The 15073-nt window shown below is 52.1% G+C and overlaps 1 protein-coding gene across 4 annotated transcripts in view; it reads left to right on the top strand.

Moving 5' to 3' along the window:
* The first annotated feature begins 4118 nt into the window (after window positions 1-4118).
* Window positions 4119-15073, top strand: part of ERI3 (ERI1 exoribonuclease family member 3) — a 45218-nt gene continuing 34263 nt past the window's right edge. For 2 of the 4 annotated variants that reach the window (XM_078605666.1, XM_078605664.1), the window contains exon 1: window positions 4119-4281. In XM_078605666.1, the coding sequence (XP_078461792.1) occupies window positions 4150-4281 (132 nt within the window). In that variant the 5' untranslated portion in view covers window positions 4119-4149. Of the gene's footprint in view, window positions 4282-13382; window positions 13501-15073 lie in introns of all 4 variants that reach the window. The other 2 variants (XM_078605665.1, XM_078605663.1) reach the window with 2 other exon arrangements.

The raw sequence follows: 15073 nt of genomic DNA, 5'->3' as shown, positions 1-15073 counted from the left end.
GTGGGGTCAACAGAAATCAGTGCGGTATCTGCAAATGGATCACTGCGTACACACGGTTGTGTGCTTAGTATACGTATTCCGGCTGCAATGTATGTACTAGTGCTGTGTGAGTACACGGGTAAAGGAGAGTGCACGTACAGACGCCACAGCCCCTGTAGTCTATAGCGACGTAAATCACACGCGCGGGTCTCCAGTATTTGGTGTAACTGTGTTGGCAGTAGCGCACAAGCGCAAACAAAATCAAATATAACTAAATACATTCGTCTTAAAATGTGGGGAAAAAACATATATGATAGGCGACGTTTCGGGCAATGGCTCTTATCCATAGCACATGTCCCTTCGTGTGCCATTCAGAAGGGCCGTTACCCGAAACGTCGCCTATAATATAGATTTCCTTTTAATAATGTGTAGAGTTTAACTAATAGGCGTAGAGCGGTGACTATCGTGCACTGCGGGCGAGTATATGGCGTTGAGTAACATGTTTACAGCGCGTAAGCGATGGAGCAACCTCAACAGATTGACAGGTCGAGAGGGCACCAAGGTAGTAGGTTGGACCGCGTAAGGCATGGTGAGAGTAAGTTTATCTGGGTCGTTGAGTGGGATGCAGCATAAACGAAACAGCGTACAGAGCTGTAGTTTGACAAAGTGTTAATGCACATCGTGCATAGTAGGGTGGCGGGCGTAGCGAAGTCCCAGGTCTTTATATGATGTGCTGATTCTTTAGCGGTGTGAGTGCATTAGGGCGCTGGGCTGCAACAATCAACTTGGCCGCAGCGAACGCAGTTCGGCGTGTCGATTGAGTGGCGAGTGCTGTATGCAGATGAGTAAGCGCAGCGCTGTCTATAGAGTGGTGAGCATGTAGGTGAGTGAGCAGTGGGTCTATCATGAGTCTATAAAGTCTATAGAGTGGGCGAGCTGAGTGGCCACCGCGGGTTCAAACGCGTAGGGAAACTACTGCGAGTCAACTCTTGCGCTGGACCACCAACCCCTCCCAGTGAATTCACCACCCACTCACTCGCTCACCCACTCACTTACCCACTCACTCACCCACTCACTCATCCATCCACTCTGTTACTCGCTCACGTAGCCAATACTCACTCAGCCACCCATTCCTAACTCACTCACTCACCTACCCACTCATCCACCCACTCACTCATCCATCCATCCATCACGCCGGACTCACTCTGTTACTCGCTCACGTAGCGAATACTCACTCAGCCACTCATTCCAAACTTATTCACTCACCCACTCACTCATCCAGCACACCGTACTCACTCCTTCGTTCACTCACTCACGTACTTACTCAACCAGCACGTAATTCACTCACCAACTCACTCCACACTCATTCACTCACCCACTCACTCCTTCGTTCACTCACTCACGGCGCACATACTCACTCAACCAGCACGTAATTCACTCACCAACTCACTCCACACTCATTCACTCACCCACTCACTCCTTCGTTCACTCACTCACGGCGCACATACTCACTCAACCAGCACGTAATTCACTCACCAACTCACTCCACACTCATTCACACCCACTCACTCATCCGGCACGCCGTACTCACTCATTCACGCACTCAGGGAGCACGTACTCACTCAACCAGCACGTAATTCACTCACCAACTCACTCCACACTCATTCACTCACACACTCACTTATCCAGCACGGCATACTCACTCATCCACTCACTCAAGTAGCACGTCCTCACTCACTCAACCAGAACGTAGTTCACTCACTCCCCCACTCAATCCACACACCACTCATTCACTCACCCAACATAGTGAATCACGTATAAACGCACTCACCCACCCAGCAAGTCAACATATTCACTCACTCCCTCCACGTAAACTCACTCAACCAGCATGTGTAATCACTTGCATGCTTAGTCGCACACTCAACACACGCCTTCTCACCCCACACTCACTCACCTATTCACGCTCTCACCTACTACCCATTGACTCACGCAGCACGCAAACTCACTCCACCCACACTCGCTCATCACTCACCTACACTCACACTTACTTTGACTCGACTGACAGGTCCATGTACATATTCACTCACCCACTCGCTCAGCATTCACTCTCATTAATGTAAGTCCTTGAACATCACTGGCACATTCACACTCACTCGACAACACATTTTCCGACACTCCATCAAGTTCATGCTCACTCAATATCGCAAACATCTACACAAACAAAAACACCACTCCGCCAAAGTCACACTCACCGACACGGCACTCACCTACTCACTCACTTCGCCAAAGTTGTACAACTCTTTCACTCACTCGCACCCAGTTCACACTGGCTCTACGAAATTCACTCGTTTACCCCCCCCCCCACTCCTCCTCTACCAATGTCACAATCTGTGTGGCAGAGGTGTGGACTCGAGTCATGTGACTTGGACTCGAGTCAGACTCGAGTCATGAATTTGATGACTTGCGACTCGACTTGGACTTGCATAACAATGACTTTGTCCCACCTATGAGATGTGGACTCGAGTCATGTGACTTGGACTCGAGTCAGACTCGAGTCATGAATTTGATGACTTGCGACTCGACTTGGACTTGCATAACAATGACTTTGTCCCACCTCTGCTGTGTGGCTCACTCAATGCTGAAACAAGACGGGCTCACTCACGAAACCAAGTCCACGCTCGCTCGCTCCATCCCACTTACTCGCTCACTTCTTCCAAGTGTGCTCTTTCACTCGCTTGCTGGCTTCACACTCGCTCCCTCATTCTACAAAGTTCACACTCACTCGATTACTCACTCACTCAATCGCTCACTCGTTCACTCACCACTCACATTTTCGCCCACCAACTCGCTCTCCAACTCACTCACTCACTCGATCGCTCACTCGTTCACCCACTCGTTCTACTCACCACTCACCATTTCGCTCACCAACTCGCTCTCCAACTCACTCAATCGCTCGTTCACCAATTCAATAATTTGCTCAATAACTAACTCATTCGCACACAGGCGACCACTCACTCACTCACTTGGCCACTAACTCGACTCACTCGTTTGCTCTTTCACACACTCGGTCAACTGAATCGCTGCTCGCTCTTTCGCTCGCTCGCTCACTCAAAACACAAACTCACTCTTCTCGCTCGCTCTCTCGCTCACCGAATCATTCACTCACTCGCTGAATCCACTACTCACTCGCTGTGTGCCGAGAGAGCGCGGCCCCACTCACCGCTCGCTGCGTCCCGAGCTGCACCGCACAGAGTTGATCCGCCGACTTGGGGCTCCTCCTCTTCTTATTCTTCTGCTGCCGCTGCTGCTGCCGCTGCTGCTGCTGCTCGCCGTTGCTGCCACCGCATGCAGGGAAGTCCGGGCCGATGGCTGTCAGCTCAGCTGGGCAATGGGGCAGGGCGCGCAGCTGGGCACTGCTCGGCTGCGCTGGGCAGGGATGAGTTCAGAAGTGCCGGGTCTGGGCGGCACTCTGCAGGTCTGCAGAGGTGTCACTGGCAAGTTTCCCCGTCTGTCTCCCCGTGTCTAAATGTCTCTTTCAATCTCGTGTATCTGTCCCCCGTGTCTATGCGTCTACGTCCCTGAATCTGTGTACCTTTGTGTGTGTGTCCCCCCACCACCACTACCACCCCCGTGTGTCTCGGTCAATGTGTCTCCTCCGCGTGTCTCCCCGTGTCTCCCCCGAGCGGCCCCGTGTCTCCCCGCGTGTCTCCCCGCGTGTCTCGTGCCCGTGCCGGGCGCGTGCTCGTCTCGAGCATGTGCGGCCCGGGAGGCGGGGCCCCGGGGGAAGCGGGGGGCGGGGCCACCGAGACCCCCTGCGTTGAGAGGGGGGGGGGCACGCGGGGGGTCTCGTGGCACCGCCCCCTCTACGAACAGCCCCCCCCACCCGCACCAGTCAATGCCGTTGAGACGTCTGCTATTGGCTGGCGGAGCCGAGCGGGGCGGTGCCCGTTCTCGCCAATGGGAGCGGCCGGACAGCGGCGTGGGGCCTCGCGTATGCGCTGTATGGAATCTAGGGGAGCCTGGGCGCTGCATTTCCCAACGCGGATAAGCGGAGCGCGCGACCGCTCGGGGGGCTCCTCCCCGCGCGTCCCCATTGGGCGAGGGCGTGTGACGGTGCGAAATCAAGACCGCGTCTGATTGGTCGCCGCGCTCGTCCATCGGGAGGGGCGGATGGTGGCCGAGGTGAGCGCCCGCGGTGACGCGTGCCGGAAGAAGAGCGCGGCCCAGGTGACGCACGTGCGCGCCACGTGGTCCCCAGCACGCACAGCCGCTACACGTGGCCAGCTACTGCGTGTGTACAAGGTCTGTGTACTGTTACAAAGACAACGCTATAACCTCCCCCCCGTATAGGTACTGGTAAAAAGATATAACGTCTCCCACCCCCCCCCGTATAGCCTTAGACTGTTGGGGCAAGCGCTGTTAGCGAGCAGCACCTATGAGGACAGGCACTGCACACGAGGGGGTGGGTGGCCAGCGCCACGCCTGCTACGGGCAGGTGTACTTCAACACACGAGCCGCGTACTGCTATGAGCATATTCGGAACATGTGTGCTGCTGAGCATGTGTACTCGCAGGAAATGTGTGATGCTATGAGCACGTATACTCACTAGTTGTGGAATGCTATGAGCCGGTGTACCCACACGAGATGTATACTGCTGAGCATGTGTACTGACAGGAACTGTGTACTGTTTAGAGCATGTGTGTTCGTACACAGGATATGTATACTGTCCGGTCCTCTAAGCTACATGTCACGTGCTGTAAGCTGCATAATATGCATATTCATGGAAATGTGTTGTTTATTGGACACTAGCTTTAGGGGCCGTCCATAAATGACGTCACGCGATTTTGGACGATTTTTGACCCCCCCCCTCGTTACACGGCGTCACAAAAAGTCAGACCCCCCCCCTCAAATATGACGTTACAAAGCTCTGCCCCCCCCAAACCATATTTCCATTTTGAAAATAAAACATGCTTCAAGTCGCTTTAAACTATTGTCATTGTAGTGCGTATTTAATATGGCGCTGAACTCTGATGTAGGAGAAAACACGTATTAAAAAGGAGGCGTTGGAAAGCTGAAATTTAGCATAACATTAACTTGTAAATATTCATCGTCTAACTAAAACTGCAGATGTTCAGAATATTACATTGAAATTATCTTATAATAATTATAAAATATTAAAAGTAATTATAAATATAAAAAAATACTTGAAACTTTGTAGTAGAACGAAGCAAAATGGAGAGTACAATTATAACAATCACATATTCACTCCACAGAATATAAAAGCCCTGGTTGAATCATTAGAATCAAAGTGTTTAATAAAAATCATTAGTAAAATTTACAAGATGTATGCTTCTCCATTCTCCCATGGAGAAGCAAAATGCTGCTTCATGGAATAAATAAAAGGTTACCTTAGTACATTTAAATAATCAAATTGTTAATAATGAAAATTAGTGTTGTAACAATTCTATTAAATTTATATTTATTTAAAGTTGCGCATTTTGATGTGACGTCACATTTCTCAAACCCCCCCTCGTCACACATCGTCACAAATGTCTGACCCCCTTCCCCCCCCCCCCCCCCAGGTGCGTGACGTCATTTATGGACGGCCCCACAGACACATTCACAAATTTCCCTTTTATATATATAGATGTTAAGGGTAGTGTATATATTTTTCATAGCTTGAAATTTAAGCAGTATAAGCTGAGTTTATAGTCACCTAAGAGGTATTATGTAACACCCAAGAGCACGCACACTGGTGACCCGGAGACTTGCTCACTGATGAACAAATACCCCACGGTCGACTTGTGTTGGCGTTTTGAGGTCTTGCAACCAAGTTGTCACGTGACTATAAACAACTTAATCGGAGTGCATCAGATGCGTGTCATCTTGGTTCTTTCGGTAAAGTCACGTAGAAGGGAAATAATAAAATAATAAAAATAAAACAATAAAATTATTCTCACGACGTTTCGGCCACAACGCAAGCGTTCTACGTGACTTTACCGAAAGAACCAAGAAGATGAATCCCTGCAGTCACGAAAGCTTTAAATCGAAATTTATGCGTGTCTTCGTCATGTCTCTAAGCTATACACGCGCTGCCTGCTACGTCAAAGCAATCTTATTTTGGTTGCGGGGTTGACTCAGGCCATCATCCATAACATTACTACAAATGTGTCGAGAAGTCAACAGTGGTTGTCCTATGGAGAGACTTGCCCCCCCCTCCCCCGCCGTGGGAATGTGGAATTTCCACCATTCGCTCAGGGTTGTGAACCGGAGATGAACACCATCTTCGTTGCTCATTTGAGCAGGGACTCGTTAATGTGCAATTTAAATTAATCATGTACAGCCCACGGCTGGATGAAGGCCCTCTCCACCACCCCGTGTAAGCCTTGGGTTGTTTGACCATACTTCACCACGGTGGCAAGTGTGAGCTTGGCGAAGAGTGGCGGGCCTGTGTGGTAGTGGATCAGATATCGCTCGTTTTTTTTGGGTTAGATTGGGTAAATATATAAATGTGTCGTTAAACCCGCCACCACCTGACACAGCCAACTAGTAAGGGTTGGCACGTAAACAGAACGTGGACAATTCGTCACTGGCACAGCACACCGGTGTGTTGGAGAGCCAAGCCTCAACATTTACAATCTGAGTACGACGTTTCGCCAATAATTCCGACTAGCTTCATCAGGCGACAGCCAGATTTATATATTCACACGATCTAACCCGAGAAAAAAAACCACTTATGGATGATATTGGTCGCGAATGCTTACTACGTGTTAAACAGCGTTCATGCTGGCCGTGGCCGGAAATTATTGTCGGTAGTGGCTTGTTGAATCGTAGCGCAGTGCGCGAGCCACTTCTCCCTCCCACGCGCTTGTAAGTAGCCTTTATATTGTCGGCCGCATCCGATCATTCTTCAGGTTTTTTGAGTAATCAGGAAAAGGGGACCTCTCCGGTGCGTTATAAATCAGTCGTCAAACGTCCCGCGGAAATGCGATACCTGCAAAAGCGGTGTGAAAAAGGGCTTGTTTTATTGATTTGCTCGCACACACTTATGACTAATGTCAGTTGTAAGTTAAAGTGCCAATCCATATGTAAGAAAAATACGCGGCGGCATTGTGGGTGAAGGCCCTTCTATTTAGCTGCGTTTATCGATTTACTGATTTATGCTTCGGAAAGCCACTTATCTAGCAAACAGCGTCACATTTAAATGTTTCCAACTATAGCTCAGCGTGGCCGCCACCCGTAAGTGACGCTGTTATGAGATGTTGTTAGCCGTGCGGCGTAGTAATATGGGGGAAGGTGGGGGGGGTGCCTAAGAGACGCGAGATTGATGGGCTGGTGTTTGTATGGTTGGTGATGGCTTTAATCCAAGCTGTCAGTCACCAGGAGGTCCCGACGCAAGGTGGAGCCGCGGAGGTGATTTGGGGATGGGAACCTCTCGGTAAGAGGCATTCTGGGTAATTTCCGATCAGCACGTGGCCCTTGAATGCAACTCCGTCTGTGAGATCTTTAAAACTGAATAGGACTGAACCTGGTTATTGGGTTTGTAACCTGTCTGGGAATGCCCGGTGTTGTAGGCATGGGTCTTGCGAGGCGATTGGGTATTTGGCACTGTTCGGTGACCCCCTCTGATATGCGTGGTGGCTTTTTCTCCCCGAGGGCTCCGTTTTCTTCATTGATGATTGTGACAATGCTGGGTGTAAATGCACATTTCCTTCACGGAGTCTGGCGCGCGATTTGGTTTTTTTTGTGTCTTACCAACAACAAAAAGGCAACATTCGTTTCACTTGCAAACCGTAATAAATATATTTGCTAACAAAACGCAATCAATATTCCTGCAAGCAGGGCTTTATTTGTCACAGAATATTTTCCAGCTCGTTGTTGATACTTGAGCAGCTTGGGAGGCAACAGCACCGTGACTCGGAGCCCCAGCTGTACAGAGTAAATAGGTACATTGGATGTGGTGTGCCGGGTGCAGAAATCGTTTGTCGGATGGCTGACTTGGACAGCCCTCGTTATTGCGCGTGTGTGTGTGTGTGTGTGCGGGCGCGCGAATCCTCGTCCGATGGGGAGGCTGGCTGTCACAAAGTTCCATGAGCGATATGAGTCGCGTAAAAATACACCCCACACAACGGCAGTAATGTGTGTGTTTACTTTCATAACTCATGAACGCCTTCTTCAAGTATGTCACCACTTATAGGGGGTTTATTTCTGAAGTCAAGCCTGCGGCAGCGGCGGTAGTGGTGGCGGCGGCGGCGTCGGTGACGGCGGTGGTAGTGGTGGCGATGACAGCAGTGGCGGAGGCAGTGGTGGCTTGAGGTGGCGGTGGTGGCGGCGGTGTGTATGCGAGCTGGCGGGCGCGTCCGCACGTCCGACTCTATCGACGTTCACCGCGCACCCGCGATTGCACTCCAGCGTGCGCGCGCGTGTGCGCTGAATACAGGATCCATTCCTGGCTTATTTCACTCCTAATGAACTGTAATAACCAGTGCGCTGTAATTGCTTGTTAGCAATTAGGGACCCTGATGCACAATTTATCGCGGGCTGTTTTAAATTAGCTGCCGATTAAATGGGCTGCTCGTTAATGAGCGAGCGAGTGGGGCAGGACGTGCGGTGGTGGAGGGGGATTGCAGAGTATCCGCGGGCACCCTTTCACTGTTGGGAGCGCTGGGCTTTGAGCCGTATATTAGGGCTTAGCCGGCACTTTGTTGCGCTTAGCTAAGAATTCCCTTCCTGGTTATTACCGCATCCGTGTTAGGTATTTTATATCCTTAGCATTTTAAACCATTAATTGCAGCATTAATATTCTAAATATTTTTTTATTCTACAGTACGCCGTGCGATCTACTTAATCGTTCGGGCTGCCCTCCTCGCTCCGAAAATTTACGTGGAAAAGGAATATAATGAGCCTATTTACAAGCAAAGCATGTTTGGGTTGTACACACACACACATGCGACCATCGACCCTTCGCGCGTGCTCGTTTTTGAGCGGTACGGGTTGTGCCGCGCGCCTGGTGGTGTTTGGCCGCATCTCCAGATTTCTCGAAGGACTTTTCCTTCCTTGATCCGCAACGCCCTCACGGTCCAGGAACAGCTTTGGGCCCCTCTCAAATTGTTATTTTGGAGCGCGGAGGAGGAGCGCTAGGCGGCGTGGTCCTCTCAACAGATCCAACGATAGGAAAGGCGTTGGCACGGAGCGCACGGTGTGCGTGTGTGTGTACGTCTCGCGTGCGGCTTGGGGTGCGGAGCGATGTGCACAACACCCCGGACGACGCGCTCGCACGTAACGACCGCCTCGACTCAGACGAGACGATTGTAAATCCCTTTGATGCCTCCCTTCTCCTCGGCCAGCCTTCATCTTGTTTACATTATCGATCTCTGTTAATCGTGTCCTACGACAAATGTTTTCAGCGGTAATATATATGATATAATGTAATTTTTGATGGGTTTCTGTTGTGCGATCATTGCACCGTTTGTTTCCTGCTGTGGCTGCAGCCGATCTCCCCTTGCCAAAAATACTTGGGAGTCGCGCTGGGCTGTCACCGGGTGACGAGTCGAGGTTCCTCTCCGCCTGTCTCACGATGAGTTAGGCCGGGTCGGATAAAAGCAGAACGTTGACCGCCAGGGGAATCCATCGCGAACAGCAGGACAACGTGCATTAGTGGTGCTGCTCTTGCCAGAGTGCACCGGCTCTGCTGTGTGTGCGTGCGTTGTAAAGCGGACCTATTGTAGGCCGGGCTTGCAACTATAAAGCCTCGCCGGGAAATTTGACCGATCCTCACGATTCAAGTGTCGAGATTGGAGTCAAATTTTATTTGCGTGTGTTTTTGATGACCTCATTTGTACGGTATTGTCTGCTCCGTTAGCCTCAAACTGACCTGAGCAAATAGTTTGCGTGTAATTTTCACGAACAGTAAATAATAGATTCTTACATGCAGGATTTGTCGCTCTTATCTTGAATGTATCGTTTCAATAATTAATAAGTCGTTGCATCGTTACGTGCCGTTGCATGCTCAGATGGTATACAGAGTTATGCTCGCGATGATTTCCCTACGAAACAGCTTCCATTGGGATTAATTCAGTTCATACTCCCGTTGCTTGTAAACAAGACAAAGACAAATATCCCCCGTATGGCCTGAACAGACTGTTGGGGCAAGTGCTGTTAGCGAGCACCTATTAAGGCCGACATTGCACACGAGGGAATGGGTGGCCAGCACCACGCCCGACCGCCTTTGTCTCCCCAGTGATGATGTTTACTCACCGCACCAGGTACTCATTTGAGGCTGAGTCGCCCAAGGAGTTTTTTTGAACACACACGCATGTACGTGCGTACACAGTCGGCCGTTCCCCCTATGCACGCTCAAAACAAACACTTGCCCGCAGCACTTCTAATTAATCACACGGGCGGGCGTGCCTGCGCTCGTGAAAATACAGACGTTCGCGCACGCACGCACGCACGCACGCACGCACGCACGCACGCACGCACGCACGCACGCACGCACGCACGCACGCACGCACGCACGCACGCACGCACGCACGCACGCACGCACAGATGCGCGCGGGCGAATCCGACGGCGTTCGTTCTCCGCTCGGGAGCATTCTCCCCGCTCGGTGCGGCGAGCTCAGCGGAAGCGGTGATTGCACGGTTTCTATAATCGGCCAGCCTTTCCCGTTAAGCACCTTGAAGATGTGCCCGCGATGGCTGGGGCGGCGGCGTGCGCCCGCTAGCCGGGTCCCACGTCGCCGCTGATCCTGCGCCAAGGAAGCGACGTCGCGACGTTATCTGCGGTTGCCTTCCTGAGCAGCTGCTAAATGGGTAACAGAGCTCGCCTCGTTTAACCCCTGTGTGATTTTTTGTTTTTACTTTCGAGCCTGCGTGTACAGGAAGCCACCGCCACCGCCGCCACCACCGTGGTGTAACGGTTCGTACACTGGACTTGTGATCCGGAGGTCGCCGGTTCGGTTCCATCTCCCCCTCCCCACATGGCAGAGGAGGTCGTATAATCTTTACAGGGGCTCTATAAAGGTGCCTCTAGTGGAGGCCCGTCTTCTAGCAGTGGCCTGAGCAAGCAGTTGCAGGGCTGCAGATTTATCTGCCTGTGTGTTTAACTCGGGGGGAAAAATGTTCCGGCTGAACCTTTTCAATGTTTGGCCGCTGTTGCCAGAATGTGGCTGCTGATGTGGTCGATGTGGTGACAGCACAGAGCGCGTTATTCTTGAAAACTCTGCTTCCTCCGTGGCCATAATTGGAATTGATTTGTGGATCTAAAATATGTCACTGGATTGTGTCCTCCGAGCGCTGTCACTGCGCTCGTATTTTAATTCATCGCCAGACTCTCGTTCGTCTCGCTGTTTGCGCTGTGCCCTGATTACAGCGATGGGCACTGGCGAGGCCTTGCTGCCGCCCTGCTCTTCCCCTTCCTGGTTAATTTTAGTTTCGTCTTTCAAATTTGTTTTCTTTTCTCGCTCCCAAACTTAACCCCCACGATCTCAGAGGTGGCTGAGGTTTCGCGACGGTCGCAGCCAATGGGTGGCCACCAATGCGTGCTGTGCGTTATTGTGCAGTCCCTTTTGTAACTCCGCTGCTTGATGAGGGAATCCCCGCGCCGTGCGAGTCGTGGGGTCTATTTAGCCGTACTTTACCTCGCTGGGTCAGCGCCGGTCGGTGGGGGGGGGGGAAGACTGATTTTGCTGCACTGCCCTCTGGTACCCACCACGTGGTCTGTTGGAGGGTAGCAGGCTGTGGGGATTCCCTCGTACTCGCAAATCCTTCTGACGACACACAAACAAAACCGAATAATGTGCAAACGTCGCCCTTTGGACCGCGATCAAAATCCAGAGTGGTTTTTTGCGCGGTCGAGCGTGGTGTTGTGCGGCGTGGTGGAAATTCCACATTCATTCGATGGGGTTCAGGTATTTCCAAAGAACTTCCACCGTTGATTTCCGCACAAAACCTCGCTCATTTTATCCACCGTGGAATAACGGAACGGGCCGAGGCGACCAACCTGGCCGCGATTTGAACTTGCAACCCTTATAATTGTGAGCGTCGCGCTCTACCACTCGAGCACTTGACCCAGCCGCTTAAATGGGCGATGTTAAAGAGCGTTCCACGTTAACCGGTGTCAACACGGACACGCGCGCACACTTGTGTCTTTACAAATGGAAGCGACAAGGACGCCAAGAGCGGCGGTGATATTTTGGAACGGCGTGGTGTGTGGCGGTGATTACCCCCTCTACGGTAATGGGCCGTTGAGAGCCTCCCCTCCACCCGCCGGACCTCTCTGAGAGATTGCTCTATAAAAGGTGGTGCGGCACTCGCTGCCATTAACTCTGCGGCAGAGTGGAAATCTCGTGCATCACCGCCGACACGGAGATGGACAGCGCTGGGCCTCGCCGCGGCTCCGTCACGTGGAGTTCCTACTTCTCTCGCCGCGTCCGTTTCGTCCGCACGCCCGCCCTCATTTTAGTTCGGGGCCCGGGGAACGTCTTTCCTTTGACTGGAAACATTTTTCAGCCTTTTTAAGGGCCGCCGCAAGCCAACACACAACACCTCGGCCACTGCTGTCACTGCAAGAGGGACCAAAAAGGGACCTAAACCTGGTGTTGTCGCCCGGTTGAAAATATGCCCTCTCTCGTAGCCGAACGGTGATAAGATGCTTGCAGCGACAGATGAATATTGTTTGCGGGCCATTTTGAGGCGGTAGGTCCCCGTGTGGCCGCGGGCTTCGTGAAAGTAAGTTGTGGGTCACGTCCGGCCTGCAGGCCGTACGTTGCTGTAAATAAACTGGTTGAAAGTTTCACCAGCCGGATGAAATATGAATAAATAAACATCTAATCCCATTTGCTAGATATTTAATTACGCAAATACCTGGATTGTGTTCCACTGGTTTATTGATCGATGGATTAAAATGTTGATTTTTATTTGGCGATAAAACAAAACACCGCCATCTGTATGCAACCAGAGTCTGTGATAGGCTCGCCTTTTGGGCACCGACTGTTCTTTCAGAGCAGATAGACTGACCGTGACGTTGATAAAACTGGGACATCCATAAAACTGGGACATTTAATAAAAGTTGACAAACGGTGCCAGCGGTTCCCTATTGTGGACATCGCGTATCACACGATGCCTAAGAAAGTAAAAAACACGAGCGTGCCCATGAACTGATTTAAAATTCTAATTATATAACCTAAATATCAAACTACAATTTTGGGACAATTCTTTTCCATGTAAAATGCAGTTCTCGTTTTCTCACTCCCACGACGGTGAGTTTATTCCCTCCGTGCTCGCGCATCGCCGCTAGTTTCTCGGTTTGTCTCTTGAGATTTCCACGCCGTGCTCCGGTGCGGCAGCAGCGAGTGATGAGTCCGTTGCGAGGATCCTCAGTTCTCCGTTTTCGTTGTTGGCAGTTGTGACTCGCGCCGACGCCAAGAGGCGCCGCCGCCGCCACCGCTGATGCTGGTTGGAGCCGCCTTCCGATCCAGGGCCGTCGCCGCCTTCTGCTGCCGACTGTTGCACACGCGCACGGTGGGTTTGTCCCCCAGAGCCCCTGCTGGAGCGATCGTCGCTCGGGTCAAGAGATCGCGGGGCGCGGGAGCGCGTGGTTCGTGCGCGACTCGCGATGATTAGCCCAGATTTTGGGAATCGCCACTGGTCTGCATACCTGTCCAACACCTTATCATCAGTGCCGACTTGTTACAGACCAATTCAGACCTTATTGGTCACAACCCTGTACAAGAATACGGGTAAACCGTATGGGTTGACAGGTATGCTGGTTGCTAAGCAAGCAATGGTTCATCAACTCGTCTAATTGAAACCGATTGTGACTGCGCTCACGATCCATGCGTGTGAAAATTGATTGTTGATGTTAATTTCAGAATTGTGGAGCAACCAAAACTGCTCAAAGGTAACAGGAAAGATCAAGGAGCAATACAAATAAGACCGTAAAAACGAGACCAAACAAGAATCGATTTTTTTATTTAATCGTGATGAATCGCCGCATGCGCATAATTTATATTCTGTGATCATAATTCAGCGCGAGACTCGATGTGCTTTTGAAGCACGCATTATCGATGTAAAAATCTGTTGAGGAAAAAACCTACAACGGCTGCAAAATCTCCCCAAACACACGCTGAAGTTTCCGTGAACCAAACGCATTCATTTTATATCATCAGCAGCAGCAGCAGGCTTGGTCTACAATCGCGCGTAAAGTTAAGCCGCCACCATATAACACTAAACACATCTCAAATTAAAATGCGGTACACATCTGGAACGAGTTTCTTTCCTTGTATTATTTGTGTTCAATTCGTGGCCTCCCGATCGTGTCGCGCCGTGCACCGTGCGCGGATCGACTGTCGCCGCGGCGTCGCGGGCTTCTCCTGCCCGGATCTGGCGCCCCCCGTTGGCCCTCGCCCTGCGCTGCATCTGCCGCCGCCGTCCGCTCCTCCACGGTTCCTCCATCGCTCCCAACCGCCGCTCCCAACCGCCGCTCCCAACCATCGCTCCCAACCGCCGCTCCCAACCGTCGCTCCCAACCATCGCTCCCAACCGCCGCTCCCAACCATCGCTCCCAACCGCCGCTCCCAACCATCGCTCCCAACCGCCGCTCCCAACCATCGCTCCCAACCATCGCTCCCAACCGCCGCTCCCAACCGTCGCTCCCAACCATCGCTCCCAACCGCCGCTCCCAACCGTCGCTCCCAACCGTCGCTCCCAACCGCCGCTCCCAACCGCCGCTCCCAACCGCCGCTCCCAACCATCGCTCCCAACCATCGCTCCCAACCATCGCTCCCAACCATCGCTCCCAACCATCGCTCCCAACCGCCGCTCCCAACCGCCGCTCCCAACCGCCGCTCCCAACCGTCGCTCCCAACCATCGCTCCCAACCATCGCTCCCAACCGCCGCTCCCAACCGTCGCTCCCAACCGCCGCTCCCAACCGCCGCTCCCAACCGTCGCTCCCAACCATCGCTCCCAACCGCCGCTCCCAACCATCGCTCCCAACCGCCGCTCCCAACCGCCGCTCCCAACCGTCGCTCCCAACCGTCGCTCCCAACCGCCGCTCCCAACCGTCGCTCCCAACCATCGCTCCCAACCGCCGC

Source organism: Lampetra planeri, chromosome 24 (assembly GCF_965212315.1).
Source record: "Lampetra planeri chromosome 24, kcLamPlan1.2.h2, whole genome shotgun sequence".
Classification (NCBI taxonomy): domain Eukaryota; kingdom Metazoa; phylum Chordata; class Hyperoartia; order Petromyzontiformes; family Petromyzontidae; genus Lampetra; species Lampetra planeri.
The sequence above is the reverse complement of the archived record's forward strand: the minus strand, read 5'-3'. Positions and strand labels throughout refer to the sequence as shown.